The sequence below is a fragment of the Apteryx rowi genome, unplaced genomic scaffold (genome assembly GCF_003343035.1).
Source record: "Apteryx rowi isolate R43461 unplaced genomic scaffold, aptRow1 scaffold_90, whole genome shotgun sequence".
In the NCBI taxonomy this organism is placed as follows: domain Eukaryota; kingdom Metazoa; phylum Chordata; class Aves; order Apterygiformes; family Apterygidae; genus Apteryx; species Apteryx rowi.
In genome coordinates, this window is record NW_020451205.1 from 1,429,340 (window position 1) to 1,450,397 (window position 21,058).

General features: G+C 38.1%; 1 protein-coding gene across 14 annotated transcripts in view; it reads right to left on the minus strand.

The window, feature by feature from the left end:
- The window catches only part of FABP6 (fatty acid binding protein 6), a 45,531-nt gene that overhangs the window by 12,622 nt on the left and 11,851 nt on the right, over window positions 1-21,058 (minus strand). For 6 of the 14 annotated variants that reach the window (XM_026091406.1, XM_026091403.1, XM_026091399.1 and 3 more), the window contains one exon: window positions 3,213-3,299. The exons of 4 other annotated variants lie outside the window; for them this stretch is intronic. Coding sequence is in view for 5 of the 10 variants with exons in the window: in XM_026091403.1 (XP_025947188.1) it covers window positions 3,213-3,299 (87 nt within the window). In the remaining 5 variants the exon portion in view is untranslated. Of the gene's footprint in view, window positions 1-3,208; window positions 3,300-21,058 lie in introns of all 14 variants that reach the window. 4 more of the 14 variants (XM_026091407.1, XM_026091411.1, XM_026091410.1 and 1 more) reach the window with 1 other exon arrangement.

Below are 21,058 nucleotides of genomic sequence, written 5' to 3' on the forward strand. Positions count from 1 at the left end.
CTATCCTAAATCATGAGACTACCCCAAATTAAAAAAAAAAAAAAAGATTATTTTTCATCTGGTTTCATTAGTTTTCAGCTGATTTGGTTCCCTGAACTAGCTAAATGAATGTCAGGCCATGCCAGTGCAACAGGAGGTACAAGGGAAGAGGAAGGGAAGACTGGAATGGCACCACCTTCATCAACATCACTGGCCTAGCTGTGACTGCAAACCACACAGTGATCGAGAGTGGTCTGAGGGTATGACAGCGCTGCTTACACTGCTCAAGTGAACTCGAGCTCGTTCTTGTGTCACCTCGTTTTGTGCTATTTATGTAGCAACCAGATCAAGCGGCTGATTTGGATTAAAAATACCCAGGATAAAATAAAAAGGTATTTTCATCTGGATCAATACTTTGATCCAGTTCATCCCATGATCACACAGACATTTGTACTGGCATAATGGAAGTACTGGCATGGAAAAGAGAACAAGCAGCTGGTGTAGCATCTGCACAAGGTGGCTATGCCACTGAAAAATGGTCTTTGTAATCACGGTCTGAGCTGTATTTAATGATCTATATTAAGAGAGTAAAGAAATCCAAACTGGTAAATGTAAATATGGTTCTGGAATAGAATAGCAGAATTATGCTCATGCTAATTGAGCTAGCAATGTGTGCCTAGTTCAGGCTCACTGAATGAATTTTCTACAAGCTTAAGGCTCAGTACAAATTTTCTGAACTCAAATCAGTATTTTCTATTTGCTCTTCAGAATTCAACACCCAAATAAATCAAATGAGCACCCTTGGACTCAGAAAATAGCTAAACAAAGAACTGGGAGGGACATCTTGGTAATCAGTTCAGTTTCTTTTAGAACTGACAGCACTCAAGTAAAAATCTTCTTTTAATTTCTGGCTTAAATTAATTCACAGTTATTCTAAACCTGTTTGTACTTGTGCCAGCACTGCCCCTTCTCTGAAGTACTTCTCCTTTCTCTCAGGAGTTTTCTCCCTTTGTTTCCTCTCTTTGTTTTGCTAGCTTAAATAAACTAGGCCAAACTCTGTTAGACACTTCTCAAATTGCAGATTTTGTCATCCTCTTATCATCCTAGTACTCCTCTTCATGTACCCCAATTTCAGACAATCTTTTTGGAACAGAGGTGACCAGAACCTATAATCTTTTCTAACTCAACAACAAATTTCATTGGGACACTTCAACTTTTTATATCAAGGTCATTAATAGATATACTAAAATATTTTAGTTTTGTAGTAAGATTGATGCCAGCAACTTCTGCTGAATATAATTGTTCTCCCCCTGCCGTGTCCCCCCTCCTTGATTCTTCCCTTTAATTAGTTCCCTCACACCTTACACTAATCTTACCAACTGCATTCAGTTCAATGGTAATAGGGACTGATAGTAGAAATAGGTAGTTATCTTGATTTTTTAGTTTTAGTAATGGCTAAAAGAGACGACGTGAAGATTTTTGTAATGCCACTTTTGACTCATGTAATCTGGCAATACACAGTAACAACCATTTTGGCTACTGTCAATTTGGCTCACACAAAACTGTCAGATTCCTTTGAAATATCATCTTTGGACTAAGAATCACTATGGAACATTTTCAACCTTAAATGGTTTTTGTTTAATACAGATAGAGGCAATTTTTAAAGAGTCACTAAAATGGAAGATATAATTCAAGCTTATCTGCAGAATATTCTGCTGGCAAAAGCACATTGAGTGAAAGACACTGACTCTATATATGTGTGTTTGTTCCACATATTTATACTAAAATACTTGATGTCCCTAACAGAAAATAACTATGGTTTAAAGTTAATATCTGACATTCCTAAAGACAGGAATCATTCCAAGTGTTCTTTCTGCCCCTTCTGACTAAACCAACAGTCATCTCCCCCTTTATCTATGTAGTAAATGTGATGTGTTATAAAGATTTTATTACTTGATAGTATCTATATGATTCTACTTGTTGACACATCAGGACAACATAGCTTCAAATGGGGGCTTATCTTCAAGGTAATCTAGTCTAATTTGGAGACCTCTGTCACATGGCTGCAGTCTTCTAAGCAACCCTCAGTCACCACCAAAAGGGAAGAAAAAGCTACATGCCCATACGAAATGGATGTGTACTCTGTTTGCCGTTAACATGAGTAGTAACTTGATGGCAGGGATAAGGGAATGCAGGCTTCTGCTGTAAGCTGTCATCACCACACAGCAATTAAAAAAATCCAATTCTTTCTTAGCCACAATGTGTTGGGAAGATGTCAGCCTCCAGGATCTTTCTCTCAACAGCTACAGCTACCTAAGGGATTTGTGCAATCACATCAGTAATCTATTCAAATGAGGCTCAGAAGGCAGAGGGGCAGATGCGGTTCAGAGACTAATCCCACTTCTGCAGCATAAACCTGAGTTCTGCATGGACGTTGGTGGCAGCAGGCCTGTCACGATAGCTGGACAGCTTACTGCAACCACTCCCAGAGCACGTGCATTTCCGTACACACTGAACCGACTGCACATTTTACAGTGTTATTCCTGTTTCTCCCACACCTCTTCTGCAGTGCCCTACAACTGCATTCCAGCATGTAGCACTCACTGCACTGTAACCACCACACAGTGTTTTGCTCCGCTCAGCAACCAAGCAACTGGCAGGTCATCCTACGTGATGCTGGCTTAGGTTTTCTTGGAGAAACACTGTACAGAGCTTGCCTTTAACTGAGTTTGCTCAAGTTAAGAACAATATGTAACAGCATGTTTTAATGTGTTCTTTCTACAGGAATTCTGTTAAAAGTTGCTCTGATTCTCACAAACAAATCATGTTATAAAATGATACAAGTCTTTAAATGCTATATAAATGTTATCTGCTGTACAGAAGACAGGCTTTCAAAACCCACAATGACATAGTATTATGAACACTGAAAATTAAAAGTTCTTAAATAAAAATTACAAACAAATGATTGGCCTTTTATACAGTTTACTAGCGTTCTGAACACATTATTGACTTATTAACCATAGGCTACAAGTATGCATAATGAAATGATTTTTAACGACAAACATTAAATTATCTAATTAACATTAGACTACTAGACAGTCTTACAAGATAATGTATTTCCTTGTATTAATTGAGAATCTGATGGAAATTGGAGATGTTTAGGATTTTGCAGGACTTTGTCCCAGAGTATTTACCATTGTGTCACATTTATTTAATACAAAACACTTACTTACAGTGGCAAGGAGACATTTATAAAGATGGTCACGTTTTGAAGCATAGGGACATTTGATTTTTCTGCTTGTCTCTGTTTCTGCCTTGTACTGTTTAGAGGAAAACTCATTAGTTTTAACTACTGTTTCGCGGAAGAACAAAGATATTAAAAGCTTTTGTATTTATCTTGTCTTTTGTTTATTTTAAGGCATCAGTGTCTTGAAAGAGAGGGACAGGCATCCAGAGACATGCAAGGGTCTCAATAACCTCTTCACTGGCTAGTCTGAATTGCTCCTATATCCATGGCCAACCTGGCTTAATAGAATGTATAACTATAGGCACCCCCATAGAAAATATTTGCAATTTAAAGTGGATTCTCAATTACATTATTGTCTCTAATATACAAGCTTGATAAAGCTATTCAGGATTTTTTTTATTGGAATGATTTTTGGATACAATGCTGCTTCTGCAAAATTAATATAAATCTTTTCAAATAAAATTTCCCAATTTCTAATGAAAAAAAATATTTATTTTTCATCTGCTTTAAAACAAGCACATTTAAATTTGTGTGAAATCTTTGACTTCAAATCCATTAATGCCTATTTATATAAAGTGCCCTTTAATAATTCTACCTTGATAGCAGTTCTTCTCTTCATTTTTTTCCTGTAGCTTGGGCTAACTAGAGCGTTTTCTTTAATACATTGCAGGGTTTTTTTCTATAGTATGTATGATAACACAGGCTATCAAGGGCTGCTGAGAAAGGGGGTTAACTTATAGCTCCAATAAGACAACTCTCCACTTAAAAATAGTTTGTGTTTAAATGTCTCAAGAAGAAATGCTCTAGGTCATTCCAATAAATGGAAATAAAATCTACTGATTTTGAAACATACTGTTTCTGTTAAAAATGCCTACACATAGTAATTTCATATTTCCAACATAGAAAACTTCAAAATCTCATTTTTTTTAAGATACCAAAATTTCATGACTTCTTCATTTTCATACGTTTACTTTTGTAACGTCAACATCTCTATATTTGGATCATCAGTGGTTACTGAAGCAAATACACAAAGTTGCAGAGCTAAAGAAAGGCCAAGTTCTCCACTTGGGCTGCCAGGAAAACTTCCACAATGCAAGGGTTACTCAGAGTTCAGTATACATGGAATAAACGGGGCATACTGCATTATGCATCCTGCTTTCCAGACTGCTGTTCCCCAGCCCTCCATCATTAAAGAAATAGCACTCTATTTTAAWTACAGATTATAAAGTTTGCCTCAGGTCATAAGAGGCCAGCTTAATAGCCAGAGATCCTGATTCACTGCTGTTTGTTACAAACACAAGACACCCATCCATCTTTTAGCTGTTATAATTTCTCCAACACATTGCCCGTGTCTCCGCTAATTTTCCTGAACTGAAGAATATTAACCTCCACCTATGGCACTTGCACAGCGTGGTGCTTTATTTGTGCACATAAGCCCCATTCCCAGTTGAATTCTGCTGTCCTACAGGACTCCTTCAGCTGTAATTCTTGAATCTCAGTTAAGGGGAATGTAAAAATTAGATATTGTTTTCTTTGAAGATGTATCCGTTTTGCAGTTGATTTTTCTTTTAGTTTAAAATCATGTCTACTACCTACTATCTCCTTTACTCTCAAGTTTTCCTCTATTCTAATCTCTCGCAGCCCACCTGAAGAGTTAGATGGAGCCGACAGCTACCTGGTGATGACAATAAGCTATTTGCTACCCCAATAAGCCAACCAGGATTCTGTCTTGAAATAAAAATCTCAAAAACAAACAAGAAAAATCAACATTTGARTATATTTTTCCTATGCTAACAATGTGTTTATAATGTTGTGTCACACTAAAAATACTGATGCAGGTTCATTGTGCAAGAGCAGAGAAAGTGAAAATGTGTGATGCAAAGAGGGATGTATTTCTCTTCCTGAAGTATAACAAAAGTCAATTTTCTTTGCATCTAAATACTTTTTTGGTGTAAGCTATGCTTTGATGTATATGATACACAGTAACAGCTCACTAAATATTTTGAAACAGTTAAAATTCTTTATATTTGCTTAGATACAATATATATCACAGAATCACAGAATCACAGAATCACTGAGGTTGGAAGGGACCTCTGGAGATCATCTAGTCCAACCCCCCTGCTCAAGCAGGGTCACCTAGAGCACATTGCACAGGATTGCATCCAGGTGCATTTTGAATATCTCCAGAGAAGGAGACTCCACCACCTCTCGGGGCAACCTGTTCCAGTGCTCTGTCACCCTCACAGTGAAAAAGTTTTTCCTCATGTTAAGATGGAAGTGTCTGTGTTTCAGTTTGTGCCCATTGCCTCGCGTCCTGTCGCTCGGCACCACTGAAAAGAGTCTGGCCCCATCCTCTCGACACCCTCCCTTCAGATACTTGTACACRTTGATAAGATCTCCTCTCAGCCTTCTCTTCTCYARGCTAAACAGGCCMAGCTCTCTCAGCCTTTCCTCATAAGAGAGATGCTCCAGTCCCCTAATCATCTTTGTGGCCCTTCGCTGGACTTGCTCCAGTAGTGCCACATCCCTCTTGTACTGGGGAGCCCAGAACTGGACGCAGTACTCCAGATGTGGCCTCACCAGGGCTGAGTAGAGGGGGAGAATCACTTCCCTCGACCTGCTGGCAACACTATGAGAAATATGAGAAATATGAGAAATAAATATATTTTTGTAGTGGAGAAAATACATACAAATCATGTGTTTTTTCTTCACCTGCTCCAAAAAATCAGATTTTTGCATCTGTTTGTTCTGTTCACTGCTTTTATTAGACCTAGCCTGTAGTATCCCTCTTTCAAAAGTTTTATCCYGGTTTTATTTATTCTGGAGTCAGTCAGCAATAAATTTGCTGGTATTAATCAAACAATGCAGATATAAAACTCAAAAAATGAGACAGTATTGTTATCTCTTGTGATTTTTTCTTAATTATTGGAATAAGCAATATTTTTCTTAAAGCTTCCTTCCGGAATCAGAAGGAAAATCTGTAAGATGCTTGAAGATTTGAACTTCCGTTTGGAAGTTTCTATATCTTGTAGTTTTAAACAACATTTGATAAACAAAATCTGTTCTCCTCCTAAATTATGAGAAAGCATTAGGAAATAAAGAAAACATAATGACAATACTTCATTAAAAAAAAAAAACACTCTTGATTTTTAACCCAAACTTGCATTTCTGAAAGGGAAAATTTGGTAATGCGTGCAGATCACTAATCATTCTCAGGATGCTTAAAAATCTGGATGCTTACTTCAACGACCAGAGAGAGTGCCAACTACCTGATACTCTGTTTCCTCAGACAAACTGTGTTGACAAAACTTGCACAACAATTTAAACGGCTTTAAAAATCGTCTGGATCCCCAGTGCATGCAAGACCCTAGAGGCCAGGATTATTGTCGTGGCTTCTCCAGTGAGCATGCTGAAGGGGTTCTAAAACCTGCCTGAACCCCCGTGAACGTTTCTCCAGAGGTCCAGAGGCATGGCCCTTCTGAGCAGTCTCTGAAAATCAGGTAGAGAAGTTTGTGCCATAAACCATACCGCCATCTAGTGATAAAGCTTTAATTCTGCTTCTTAACTGAAAAAGCATTAAAATACACCACAGATGGACTTCTGTGCAAAAACCTGTAGCTTACAAGGTTAGTTAAAGCTTGTGTTCTGAAAGCCAGGAGATTTAAAGAGATCAAAAGGTGTAAGCTCTTCTTGCACAATACTAGAATTTTTATAGCATTTATAAAACTGCGAGACAGATTATTAAATATATTGACAACATTATGCTGTCCTTACCATAAAAAGCAAGCCTCCAGCCCACCTCTAAAGCTCTTCTTTTGCTAGGAGCACCTGATGAGATTCTGTAAACAAGTCATCTTTGCTTGAGTTTACTCACTGCTAACACAGACAAGGGGCCGTGTTTGGCTTCAGGTTGCTAATGACTGCCTTGCAATACAATATCGCCCTAGTTCAGGGAAAGCTGCCTCTTGCCTTCCCTGTGCCTTCCCTTTCTCATTTTGTTTTTTGGTAAAAAAGGTTCATGCCGAGTAAGACATGATAATGACTCCTGCATGCAAAGACAGTCTAGCAGCAAGTCCAGACTATATCATAAAAACCCCTCTCAACTTACTAATGCGAAGAAAAGTGTGTTCAGGACATCCTCATACAGATTTGTATTGCAAGATCTGTCCTTGAGAATTGAAATATAAATTTCTTCAGTCCTTTGGGTTTATTAATTACTAATTCTTTATAGTTCTAACATCACTTTCTCTTGAAGCTGTCAATATCCTTTACAAAGAAGGACACATTGCCAAGGCCAGAGGCATAAAGCTCATAGTTTTCTCAAGGTCATAGAGTAAGGTCTGTGGGGTCCACTACTGCTTAGCACACCTGAAAATTAGCTCTCACTTTCAACTGTGATTGCTGTGATTCTGTTGTGAGCAGCTGCAGTTACAGTGTAGTCTGCAAGGGTGTGTCAGATGTAAACCACTACTCTGCTGTATTCTGGAGCCTATAAAACAGGCAGGCTTGGACAATTATTTGAAGAGATATAAATATCAGCTCTCCTACTCCATTCATCTCTTGAGCTTTTAGGCTCATGTAAGTCTACTGCAATGTTTTATATGTTAAGTATTTCATGACTTTCCCTTTGCCAGATGGGATAGGGGAGAAACAAAATGAACTCAAAAAAAGAGGGACAAGAGTTGCTCCAAGTGGACTTATGATAGAAAAAGAGAAAAGAAGATAGGGAAAGGCTAACATATGGCAAAAATTAGAGCTCATCCAAAATCGGAGCATGTCTCCCACTGAGTGATAGTGGAATCAGCAATAAAGCACTCTGTAAATAACAGCAACTAAAGCTATTCTTACACAATTAAATCTCTGTCTTGCCTATATTTTTATGCCTAGCTTTCTTCTTGTCAGCTGTGGAAATGCTACGTGCTTAAGGGGATGACGTACAAGAAGAGGCTGAAAGAACTGGGCCTGCTCAGCTTGGAGAAATGAAGGCAAAGGGGAGACCTTATCGTGGTCTACAATTACCTGAGGAGTTGGAGGATGGAGAGAAGATGGAGTCAGACTCAGAGCGGCACAGTGATAAGAGGAGAGGGAACAGACGCAAGTGGGAACACAAGAGATTCTGATTAGATACCAGGAAATTTTTTTTACTGTGAGGCTGGTTACTGGAACAGGCTGCCMAGAGAGGCTGTGGAATCTCTGTCCTTGGAGGTGTTCAAGATTCGACTGGACGTGGCCCTGAGCAATCTGATCTAATTAGACACGTTTTGAACTGGGGGTTGGACTAGATGACCCCTGGAGGTCCCTTCCAACCTAGAGTATGACTACATGACGAYAGAATCAAGCATTTCTACCTTGGCCCATGAGCCAAATGAAAAATTTCCTTGTCCACAAATGAGACTAACTCTCAACACAGCAGGGAAATCCAGGCATAAAAAAGACGCAACTTTTTTGCCCCATGTCTTTTAAAAAAATACTTGGCACAAACCGAGAAAAGAATTTTTAAATGTTTTAAACTTTAGAAAGTGAATTCTGTTTTCAGGGATTCAAAATGGAGTTGATCACCTTGATTTTTTTTGTTTACTACTATGCACATGAACTTTGAAAAAGTTAGTTTACCAAAACTCTTAGCTTCTTGGCAAATATAGTAATTATATAATGGCTTCAAAGCAGTAATTTGATAAGATGATAAAACAACAAACTTTTAAAAACACTGCAGAAAATTTACAAAAATATAAGATCATTAAAAAAAAAATTCCCCTGAAGAGGAACATCCTCTGAGACCATATTTCTCTCAAAAGTCTAAACCGGTTGTGAAAAGATGACTCACTGGAAAAACACCTCCAATACTACACAATGTCTTAAAGTCATTGCTGCTTCCAAGCACCGTTATAGAAAAAAAAGATAAATTTTGCTAATCAAACAAATGAATATACCTTGACAGTGATACAGAATCTGGGTACATAATATAGATTTTCAAGCAAAATTAAAAGAAAAATCTATTGGTTTCTGTTGTTGATTTCAAGAACATCAATCTGCTCTTTTCTATATGGCTTTTCTACAAGTGATTTGTACACTTAGACCCTATTTATACTTTTATTTGTTTGCTTGTTTTGATTTTTCTTTCCACACTGTTGCCACACAGCATTACTATTTGCAACCCAAGTGCCACTAACAGCTCTTCAGCTACAGGCATTTAGACCCTTTTGTGCCCTAACTCTTCCCAGCTGCATCACTGCTTCCAGCTTCCTCTCCTGAAAGGAGTGCTTATTAGATTATTCTTACATGCTGCTATTCTGGTTGTTGTACAGAGGCAGACCAGAGGACTAGATAAAAGATTTCCTTTTCTTCCTGTTCAGGTTCCTCAAAACTGAAAACTAGTTTGCTCAGAAAAGGTGCATGGACTGTGTAGACCCCCGATTTAAGCAGTAATTCTTGCAGACGAGCACAGAATCACTAGAGTGGCTAGTGACTGCTCAGCGTGATGTACACAAAGGCAGGAGAGTAACAGGAGAGTTTTTTTGTCCAGATGCTGTAATTATGGACTGAGGGAAACCAGAAGTGTAGACTGCTAGGGGCACTGGGGTGAAAGGTAGCTGAAGCTGACTCACATCTCTCTCTTTATTCCTCAGGAGGGATGATCAAACTGGAATTGATTTATATGGGATAGCCACAGCACAAGAAGTCAGGAAGAGAGATGGCTTGAACCAGCTTTGTACTGTCTTGCTGCTGTGCACTGGATAAGCTTGCAAGCAGGAGACAGGCAAGCTGAGAACGCAACCAGTGCAGGTCCTCCTCTGCTCAGTCTCTAGTGGAAACACTGAAACCACCAGCACTGAAAACTGAAACAGCACTGAACAGTGAAATCCTTTCAATACCAATTTTCAGTCTTTTGTTTGAGAAAGAATCATTCTCTTACAATAACGGCATTTTTGAAATGTTTTTGTCTGGTCAGTGCCTTCTCTTTTAAGTCATTGTGACCTACATACAGACATGATCCAAATAAAGCTTTCTCTTTAATTTTTTATGTGACATTGCTTGGCTGAGCTAGCTCTGGAGTTGCTGTGGCCTCTGTTTTATTTTTTTGACACAGGGTCAGATACGAGTTTATACAGTTTTTTGTTTGCATTTCCTTCACTATCAAAATGAATGTTTAAATGTTTCTCTTCAAAAATTCTAGAGACCTTCCTCACTTAAGGTGGTATGATGGACATAACGCTTTACTAGTATTGTTATCCTGAAGTGTTAAAAGAAGAAGCAGGCAAGAGTTATGTCTCTGTGTGGATAAAATACAGGACTGAAGCACACAATAAAATTACTGCGACTTAACATGTTACCACAGAGTCACAGTAAATGATATGCATGTGCTCTTAGCTGCTTGCCATAAGGTACAACATGTTAGCTTAAATCATTTTCACCAAGACACTTAGATGAAGTTTGGATGGCACAAGAAATTACTCCCGGGATATGAAATCCATCCCCTGCTATAAGTTGTATTCAAATCAAGATTGGTAGGAACATTACTACCTGATGACTGTTCATTAAGTCTGGGCAAGATAAATTTCATAGTCCATTCAAATCCCAGTGGCTGGAAACTTGTTGCAAACTGATTTCATAGCACAAAGGTCTATTCCATTTGGAATAACCCAGGCGATGAACTGATCTCTGTGTGGATCGCTGGCTGGAAGCAAAGATGTACTGATTTTTCCCGAACTCGCAATTCACTCCCACAGCTGGCACCATTTTGACAAACAAAAGAATAACCAAGAAGTGAACTGCCCTGGAGGCTCCTCTGTCTTGTGATTTGCCCCTGCAGGTCAGGGCTGAGTCTCACTAGCATAGCAAGGGGCACCGTCAGGGCTTGTGCTATACCTGCACTCTGGGTATAAATAAAGAAGTGCAGAAGCCACTGCCATCAGCCTGGCACCTTCCACTACCCCTACATTACTCAGCAGTTAACAGAGAGAAACAACAGGCATGTCAGCACAGCAGAGGAAAAGCAGCTGGCTAGAGGATGAAGGAATAGAAAGAAGCAATTATACTATTATGGGTATCAAACAAGCCCACATCATTCTTACTTGTGCTTGGGGGTGCAAGGCCAGCTCATATCCACCTTCACCGCTGATTGTTTTTTGACAGAAATTGTTCCCTAAACAGTCATGTTCAGTGATTATTTGTCTCCTTCCTTCTTCCTCTGATTACAGCCAGACTGGGATATCCCTGATCCGCATAGAAATGAATATTTTAAAAGTCAGTGCTGTCCTCAGAGAGGCTTGTGCACCATTAGGTCTCCAGATTTACTGCGCTAGCAAAGAACAGTGCAGTAATGAGGCAGCAGCAATAGGCTACAAATGAGAAAAGGGCTAAAAGCAAAGGGTTTTGTCTTGGTACATATCTGACTGAAAATTAAAATGATCATTATGTAAGCAATTCTCACCAAGTTTAGTATCCACACTTAGAGTCAACCCCATATTATAGATTCTTCTTGATTTTTGACTCAGCACATACATTATATTCTGACTGTGAACATGAACAGCAACAAAGTATTACTATTAAAAAAATAAAACAGATTCAAACATGACTCTTCTGATGTGTTACTGTGTTACAGCAAGTTCTTCTGTTTCCTAGGTCTCTGCATGAACGGTTTTCCCACAGCCAACTGCAGCTTGTGAAAAATAGTAACTATTCTCTGTGGTGTATGACAGCAGCACAGCTTTCCCCAGAACTATTGGGAAAGCACAGTTATTAATTGCAATATGCATACCCAAGCCGATACAGTCTGCAAGAATGGTTGATAATGAATGCACTGAATTGTGCTATGACTGCATAAGATATCAGGACAGCTTCACCTGCCGTTAGAGTCAAAAGAGGTCTGTTTGTTGCCTGTTCCCATGTTGTTAATACCCTAGTCTCTGCTCAAGAGAATACTGAAATCCAAGTCACAGCTGAAATCTGTTCCCTTGCTGAGTTTGTTTTTTAGATTAATGTAAAACAAAATGAAAAAAAAAAACAAAAATAAATCACACAACATAAGCATTAGTCCATTTTTCATCACGATTCATAGCTCTCCCGCCTTTTCTCACTATTCACCAACCCTGCTAACAGAAGAGCCCTGAAATCTAGTTACACTCAACCTTGACTCACTGGGTGGACCTTCTCTCCCATTGAGCCATATAAAGCTTTGTGGTTGCTTTATGCCTATGATGACTGTCTCTACTTGCTTATATTTTACTTACTCATATTTTCCATCATCTGGGAACAATTCAAGAGCTTATTTTGGCTTGACCAGATCTGACTCACCCTGGGTGACTTCAGAAATTAGAATTAAATTGGGATTAGTGTAGAAAAAACAAAGCTATAGTCAAATTCTAATTAAAATCTCTCTACCGATGTGACAAATACTGCCTGGCCTCTGATCTAAAAGTATAAGCAGTATTTATCTGGCCTCTCACTGGTCCAAGCTTGGGTCAGTCAGCCAGCTTGATTTTATTCTGAGGGAAAAAACATAACAGGTAACATGAAGCCCTTTTATACTAAATTTATGCCATGGGGGAAAAACCCTTACAATTGCAAAAATTTCAGACACCACAGTGGTAAAAAATTAAGTTCATTCATACATATTTTTGAATTCCAACCCATGACAAAAAAACAAAGGAGTATCAAACTTCCCAAATAAAAAGTATTAAAATAGCCAACAGGTTACACCAGTGTTTTGAACTATAAAATACTACTATATTTTTATAGAGTGGTTAACTACCTTACACTAGCATTTAAATCATTCATATTTATGTCTGAGACAGTTGCAAAGTCTGTTCTTCTATGCCTGCAAGTACAAGGTAGGCCAGGTTATGAAATATGCATAAAGGGACACTGTCAGGTGAAAACCACTGGGCAAAATTCCAAGGACTTCACTGTGTACTTGGTTCAGTTCTTTGCTGGGCAAACTCCTGTTAAAATCAATGGGAATTTTGCCTGAACAAAGATCTCAAGGAATGTTATACTCAAAACCAAGCAAACAATAATAAAAAAAAACTCATTTGTTACAAAACTTTGAATTATTAAAAATACAAAAATTCTACAATATTCAAATCTAATGTATTTTTCATGGTTATGGAATTAATAAGACATAAAATCTCTAGGTTTAGGTAGTGAAAGTAAGTGATATTTTTTCCTTCTTAATTAGTTCCACTCTGTGGCATATTTGCTAAGATGCTAGTATGGTGAGTGGGCTATCAATATCACAGGAAGGCATTTCTTTACCAAAGAAGAAAAAAAAATTTCCTTTGAAAAAAAAAACATTTAAAGAAATAATGGATTAGATTTAGGTCTGTAAAAAACTTAGTATGCAAATCCTGAAGGAACCAGAGTTAATCTGTCTGTAATTTGATGGCAGCACCTCAGCAGCTAAGCATGTTGATGCCAGACAATTGCTGCTTTCACTCATTTCACTCATTGTCAGAACTTTAAGAACTTTCTACCCCCCCCCTTTTTTTTCCCTCAAAGCGGAAAAAAGTTTAAGTAGGCAGCTCTTCTCTGAAGGCATCCATAGTTTAGATGTCTAGCCTAAAAAAGAGCAACTACGTTTCTGATACTGAATCCCTATCTTTTTTCAAGACAGCCTCAGTGAAAGTAATTTCATAGCACAAGGCAACTGAACAACTATAGCAATCATGTTATAATAAAATTATATCAAAGCAGACATTGCTCACAAACATATATATATGCTGGAGGTATGGAGGATTCTTTGTGATGACTTATTGAACTTTAGTCAACACTGATTTTTAAATCTTTCATTCTTCATCTCAGAGAAGATAAGAGAATTTCTCCTTCCTTCTTTCCTCCGTACTGCTAAGATGTCTGGATACTTTAGTTTTTCCTATGTAGTTCCCTAACTGCAACTTCTCCATTATCATTCAGAGATAGCCTGATTTAATTCCAACTTAATCATTTTGGGGTACAGACATACACTTGCATTGCATTGTATGAGTCACTACACCATTTTTGCTACAGAAATGTATCACTTGAGAGGATACATCATTAAATACAAGTTATACTTGAAAACATTTTTGCCATTCAAATGGCTGCCAAAGCAGAACAAACTGACCACTCTAACATATACCAGACTGAAGTACAAGAACTGGTATGATGGAATATTCTGTAAACATAACATCCGACCTACATGGTATTCAGTGACAGGGGGATGAAAGTAATACTGAAATTGTAGTGGTGCTCCAAATGTTAACTATCTAAACTGCAACTTCAAACACAAAATATGAACCTTGTATGAAATGTGGATTGCTTGGAAGCGACACGTCCTGCATTTTTAAAATCAATCTCAATCTTTTCACATAATAAATAGAATGACAAGGCAGAGTTTGTTTAACTGTATTCCTCCCTTTCTATTCCACCAGTTAGGTTCAGCCTGAATAGAGGAATCCCATAATCGTGCAAAAAGCCATCATTCATGTGTCCTTCCTCTCCAGAATGAAGTCTCCCATTTATGGTTTAATTTACAATTTTTTCAAAGTGGCACAAAGTAGGCTGGGAAAAATGCATTCTTAGGTCAGTTTTCAATGTTTTTGAGGAATAACTATGCCTATTAGAAGCATGAAGAAAAACAACCATACTTCTAACCAACCATTCCAGTGAATAGAAAAGAAATCAATTTAGGCTGGCAAAGGTATCTTTTGCTGGTAGAGTATGTATTATTCAGCAAGGTGGTTTTAACTATAGTGGGGAAAGAATGCCATCTGTTAAAATAAACTGTTATACAGCTACATCAGCATATCCTTGGTAATGCAGACTTGGCCCTTATTCTGTGATAAGTCTCCACATTGGGAATTAGATTAGTGTAATCATAGAGAAACGCAGCGTAGTTACACCAGTATAATTCCCCATGAGGATCATGAAACAGTTGTCAAAGGCTTGCATTTTTCTTTTATTATGAGTTGGGGGGGGGGGACAGCTTCAGTTGGACAACTCTGGAAGCAAGAATTTATATTATAAAAGATACTACTAATGCATTGTACTTCACATGTAACTCAAGATTAGAAATACCGCTATTACCCCAATGAAATAATGTAACATGTTTAACATTCTGCACTATTTTCACGCATCCTACTGCCGTACCAACCAGGCACCACTATTCATGTTTCCTTCCCTAAGGCAGGCATATTATTTACTTCACACCACATTCTCTAGCATTTAAATTAGCCAGTAGCAAATCCAAAGTCTAAAAAACCCAGTGTCATGACACTGAGCATTTGCCTAAAAATGCAATGCTATGTGCTTTAATTCTTATTTAAATTAATTATTATTTAATTATTGACACTTCTGGCCTATGGATAAAGCAAGATATTCTGTGGAAGGTACTATGCAGCCTCAGTAGACTACACGCTGAGAGTTGCTATTGAGCAGTCAGAAAAAGATGGGACATGATACAAAACGCAACCATTCCTGATGATCTCAGCAATATAAAAATGTGGCTTCTGCAGCTTTAGAAGCCACTTGTCCAAAATAGGATTTGCAGAAATCTGAACAAACCTGTTCCAACTTGCTGAAAGATGCATATTCACAAAGTTCTGAATTCAGCCTTACCGTCAGACTTYGTGGATTGTGCATGGCTCTGGAAAACAGCATGGCACGGGTGAAAGCATGCTGTGAGATAATGCAGCCTTCCTGCTCAGATCCTCATAATGCCCACCTCTCTAATGCAACAGTTCAAATATCATTGAAATGCTTTGAAACCCTGCTCAATGTCCCAAAATAGCCTGTCAAAACCCTTCAGTGATTCCTTCTAGGAAAACAGTCCTCTCCGAACATCAACAAGAAGCCAGTTTTACACATCATGCTTAGGCAAGACTTCCGCAGACTTCACCTGTCAAGTAGAATACAAAATTGATAAAGGATTGACAAATAACAAACACAACAGCCCAAATTCAACATCCAGCCACTCTTATCTTACGGACTTCAGTTAAAAGGAACAAACATCACTTTTGCAAGATTATCAGATTAGTTCTAATTACATTCTTGTGTGCCTTTAGAGTTGCCAATGGATAGATATGCATAAGTCATGGCTAAATGCAGGCTGAATGAACCACTCAGAGAGATGTCATTACACTGTGGTATTTGCAATTTTATGGACTTGTTTGTGACTGGATCAAGGAAAAGAAGCTCTTAGAATTTCCTATTTGACTGTATCACTCCAAATCTACGGTTCCCAAAACTTTTGGACAAGGAACATTCACTACCTTGCATATTTTTCCACTAGCACCATGTATTCTCATCAAGAATCTAATCAAGAAGACTGTTATATTAATATCTGATATGGTTTTGTGGACCAGCTACCAACCACTTACCCTGGCCTAGCAAACCACAATGGTTTGTTTACTACAACATAAGAACCACAGCCTATTTTATTTGGGGGATGATGGAATGTTTCTTCTATAGCTATGAGGCTTGAGTTAAAGGGAGTCTATGAATGAAGGCAACACAACAATTTCCCAACCATTGACCACCAAGCACACCCTTGAAAGATAACAGAGCAAGCTCTTAGCCTGAAGGATTCTTTCTCTTGATTTGCAAGCCAACTGCAAATCTTGCTTTGTCAAAGTTAGAAGTTATCAGATAACATGGCAAGAGCAATTAAAAAGTGACCTGACTTCATCAAAGGAAACGAATTGCCAAGGGCCATGCCAGGTATTGTTGATGAGCCCTGACAGGAAGACAGGCTGAGCCAGAATAGTCCATAAAATGATYCTATCTGGAAGCTGATTAGATATCCGGCAAGAAAGCATGCATACCAAGTGATTTGTTTGAAGATATGCTAAAAATTGAGGTGGTGGGTTTTTCTTGATTTTGAAATAAACTTAGCATGAAGGGTTCTACAACTTAGGGTCCACAAGAGAACACAATGTGATTCATCGACAACAGCAAAGATCTTCAAGAGAACACAGTATGATATATTCACAAAAGCAAAGTGGTTTAAGATCTAGAAAGAACTGGCATGGTCAGAAATATCTTAGTAACTAGGACATAATTTTCATGTTGTCATTGCACTGTATTAATGATTGAACTTTGTAGTCTTGCRGCCAGACTGCATCCTTTAAGTGCTCTTATTTCAGGCAGCACTGAAAGTCACTGCATGCCAAACATATTTTGCTGTCAATGTGCAGGGAAATGTTTGTGTTCTGAAAGCAGCACAGCGTTTTCTCCCTTGCATATTTATTGCTGAGGTTTAATACTCACAGGGTTTTAGCCAAGAATGGTCGCTACAAATTTAGGGAAGCTCCCAAGCCTGGTTACACAGTGGCACAAATACAAAACTGCTGATGGAACTAAGGCATTTGACAACACAGTGTTATAGCACAGCCATCCTCTTTATTAGGGGAGGGAAGTATTTCCCACCTGAAGCTCCAAATCCCACATACTTCTTGATCCAAGTGAAAAGCTGCTTAGCATATGGCAGAGAAATTAAGATGTTTTGCAAGATTAACTTCACCGCTGAAGACAGGGTGGCATGATAGCATTCAGTTCCAGCTGATGAACACTATGTGCATCCCTTCAGGCTACAGACAAGATGCCAACAATGTCCTCAGTTAGTCCTCATTTTTGGAGGGGAGGGAATGGAAGGGGAAAAAAGACCTTCATTTAAATAGCCAAAAATTTATACTATCTTTGGAAGAAAGTAAGGACATAAGCACAAAAACTATTCCCACCCACCCTCCCCAAAAAAAGGATGACTAAGAGCAATCTCTGTAATTTACTTTCCTGTGATGCACATGCCCCCTCAATAACTGTAATATGTTAAGACTACTAATAAAATTGACATTTTTCTTAAACACTAGGAACCATTCATTATTTTTATCAAGAATACAAAAATAAATAGAGGTCACAGAGGGCACACAAAGTCTGAGGTAAATTTTCAGCATCAAAAGAGCTGAAAATACTTGTCTGTCATGATATCATTTCTTGGCTTGGTAAACCATGCACGTCAGATGAGGCCTGAGGAAGTAAGGGGGTGGATAAAAGGRAACTCTGTGGAAAGAAAGACAGAAAGAAAAGAACAGACAGACAAAGAAGAAATGAGAACCAATCCACTAGCAAAATGCTACCAAAAAAAAGTGCCAGAGAAAAAGTTTTTTTTGAAAATTGCTAACTGCAAGTTTTTATTCTAATTTTAGTCTGAGAACAGAACATCTGATAAAGGGATGAAATGTGTGCATCAGCCACAGAGATATTAGCATACACAAATGGGCCACGGCCCCTCCAACTGTTGTTAGTGCATTTTTTTTGTGTGTTTGCAGACACCATGAGGGAGAAATTCATCCTTGATCCTTTGTGTAATTGGATTAAAAAGTCAGTGGAATTACATCAAAAATGAATATTACCCAGAATATCTTTATATCGATGTGATTATATGGTATGGGAAGCAGACCTTAATACAAGCTATTTTACTTTTTTAAACTGAGAGTTTAACTGGATAGCATGGCTAAGAAATAGTATTGTACAGCTTTCGTTACTTTTTTTTTTAAGTGAAGGGGAAAGGCCTGAAAACTTAGGCACATTATTATTTATGCCACACTCCTCTTCCCTTTGTGACAAACCATCACAAGAGACAGAAAGAATGAAATTAGTGTGGAATACTAGGCTCCACAGCGATTCCATTTAATGACTTGCAAAACATTCAAAACAATTTGTAGATGGTAAACTAAGAGGAAGATCCAATAACAGAACATATCTATTGAAAATGGCACGCAGACACTAAGTCAAGGATATAAGACAAAAGTTATTCACTCATCTGGGCAAACAGTGAAGTCAAAGTGAACTTCAAAGTGGACTGCCAATTATAGACACACATGAAAACTATCTAGAAAATCCCAATGCAATTAATTTTGTTCTATTTTGCTAACTTTACTGTTGTGCCTAGCTCTCTGATTTATACTCAATCCATATATAATTGTTGCGTGTAAGGCAATGTCTAGACAGAAAACACATTGGCCAGCCCTGTTTTACTGAAATACATCCAAATGGTCATATAAGTAATTAGCAAGAAAGCTGAATGTGTCAATAATTCTTAATTTAAGGACAAAAATTAATTTGTAATTTATGAAATAACTAGATGCATCTGAAAGACTAATTATCTGGTTCCTGTGTCTTTGTCAAGGATAATATTTAGCACTTACACAGCACTTTTCATCTTCAAGTTGTTTTATAAACATTCACTATAATTAAACCACATCATGCTTCTATGAAGGAAATGTTATTGTTTGTATTTCACAGATGGCAAAGTTTAGGCTACAAATAAGTGACAAAGAGAAGGGGACACAGTGTCAGAGAGGTGCTTACAGCTCACGTTTGCTTCAGCTAGGGAAGTATGATGGTTATATACGATTGCTAGTCAATTCTGTTTCCGTTATCGTCCTRTCTTCTTAAACTGCCAGCAAAAAATCCTAAATGAGAACAGACTATGGATTCTGTTCATCTTAATGTAAGCAATAAAGGTCAGTATTTTACCATCACTGTTATTCTCATCCAACATGATGTTACCTTCAGTGACTACAGTCAAGGAAAAGCCATACCTCATGATATTTCTCTCAAGCTCTTGCAGTGAATATAGTCAACAGTGTAGGTTCTCTTGATCTCAGGATCAACAGAGCTTGTCTACAGATGCAGAACAGAACCTCAGAAACACTATTGTGCTTCCATAACCCAAGGAGGAAACAGTTGCTTTGGTATATTGCTACTGAAGGCAAAAGAGACTTCTGTAATTTACTGAGAAGGCTTCTATATGAAACATTAAATTCATTGCCATGTGAGTGCACCTATACTTGAGTTTAGTCCTCCTGAATTATCCTAGCTCTAGTGATAATGTTGCAAAACCATGACCAATGAGAAGAGTTGTCATGTACACCATGTCACCAATGCATTACAGGCCTGAATGTCATCAGCAGATGCAATTCAACCCACAATCTATGTCAAGCCAACTAGTTCCTGAACAGTATAGCCATTAATTTGAGATAGGTAATTTTGCATGGCGGGGAGGGATCAGGATAGGAACAACACTACAATTAAAATCTGGCCTAGCTGTTCAAGGAGGATAAAATACAACATACTCATACATGATACAAAATGAGCTTTTTGGTGCTGCAGGAAAAACTGCATAACCTGTCAATTCGTGTAGCTATTTATTTGTATTACGGTCACAGGCGGTAGTTGCAGCCAGGGTTGGGCCCAATTGTTCTGTGCTTTGTACAAACATATAAAGAGAGACCCCCTTGCCCCTTGTAATCTACATTTCTGAAAGTACTTTCATTGGATGAAGAATTAAAAACAACCACAGCAATATATTGCACAAACAAAAATTTCGATCATCTGTAGCCCTGTTTGGTAGCTTATGTCAGATCAGAGCGAGATGCTTTTGTGGAGCAGCCCTTGAGCTCAATGGTCAAGTGCCACACATTGCTGGGGAAGAGTGCAGTGCTGCTGCCTGCTTGTGCTGTGTATTTACATGGAAGACAAAGAGCTAATACAGTTCCTGGAATTCATATACAGGTATATACAAAATACTGCAGAAAGAAAAGACTCAGGAAACATTTTACAGATAAAACAAAGCCTGGTGTATAAGCTTCTTCTCATTCAAATAGTGATAATATTAAATAGCTAATATATTCTTAGAAATAAGGGGAACCAGTCATAAAAAATAAGAAAAAAGAGAAGCCCAGATAGGCTCTTTTACTACAAATGCCAGTCCTGCCTTAGGCATTTTTTGTCCTTTCCACTTTCGAAGCACTATACCCATAAGTTATTTCTGATGTTGCAGCAGCCAGGAGATTTCTT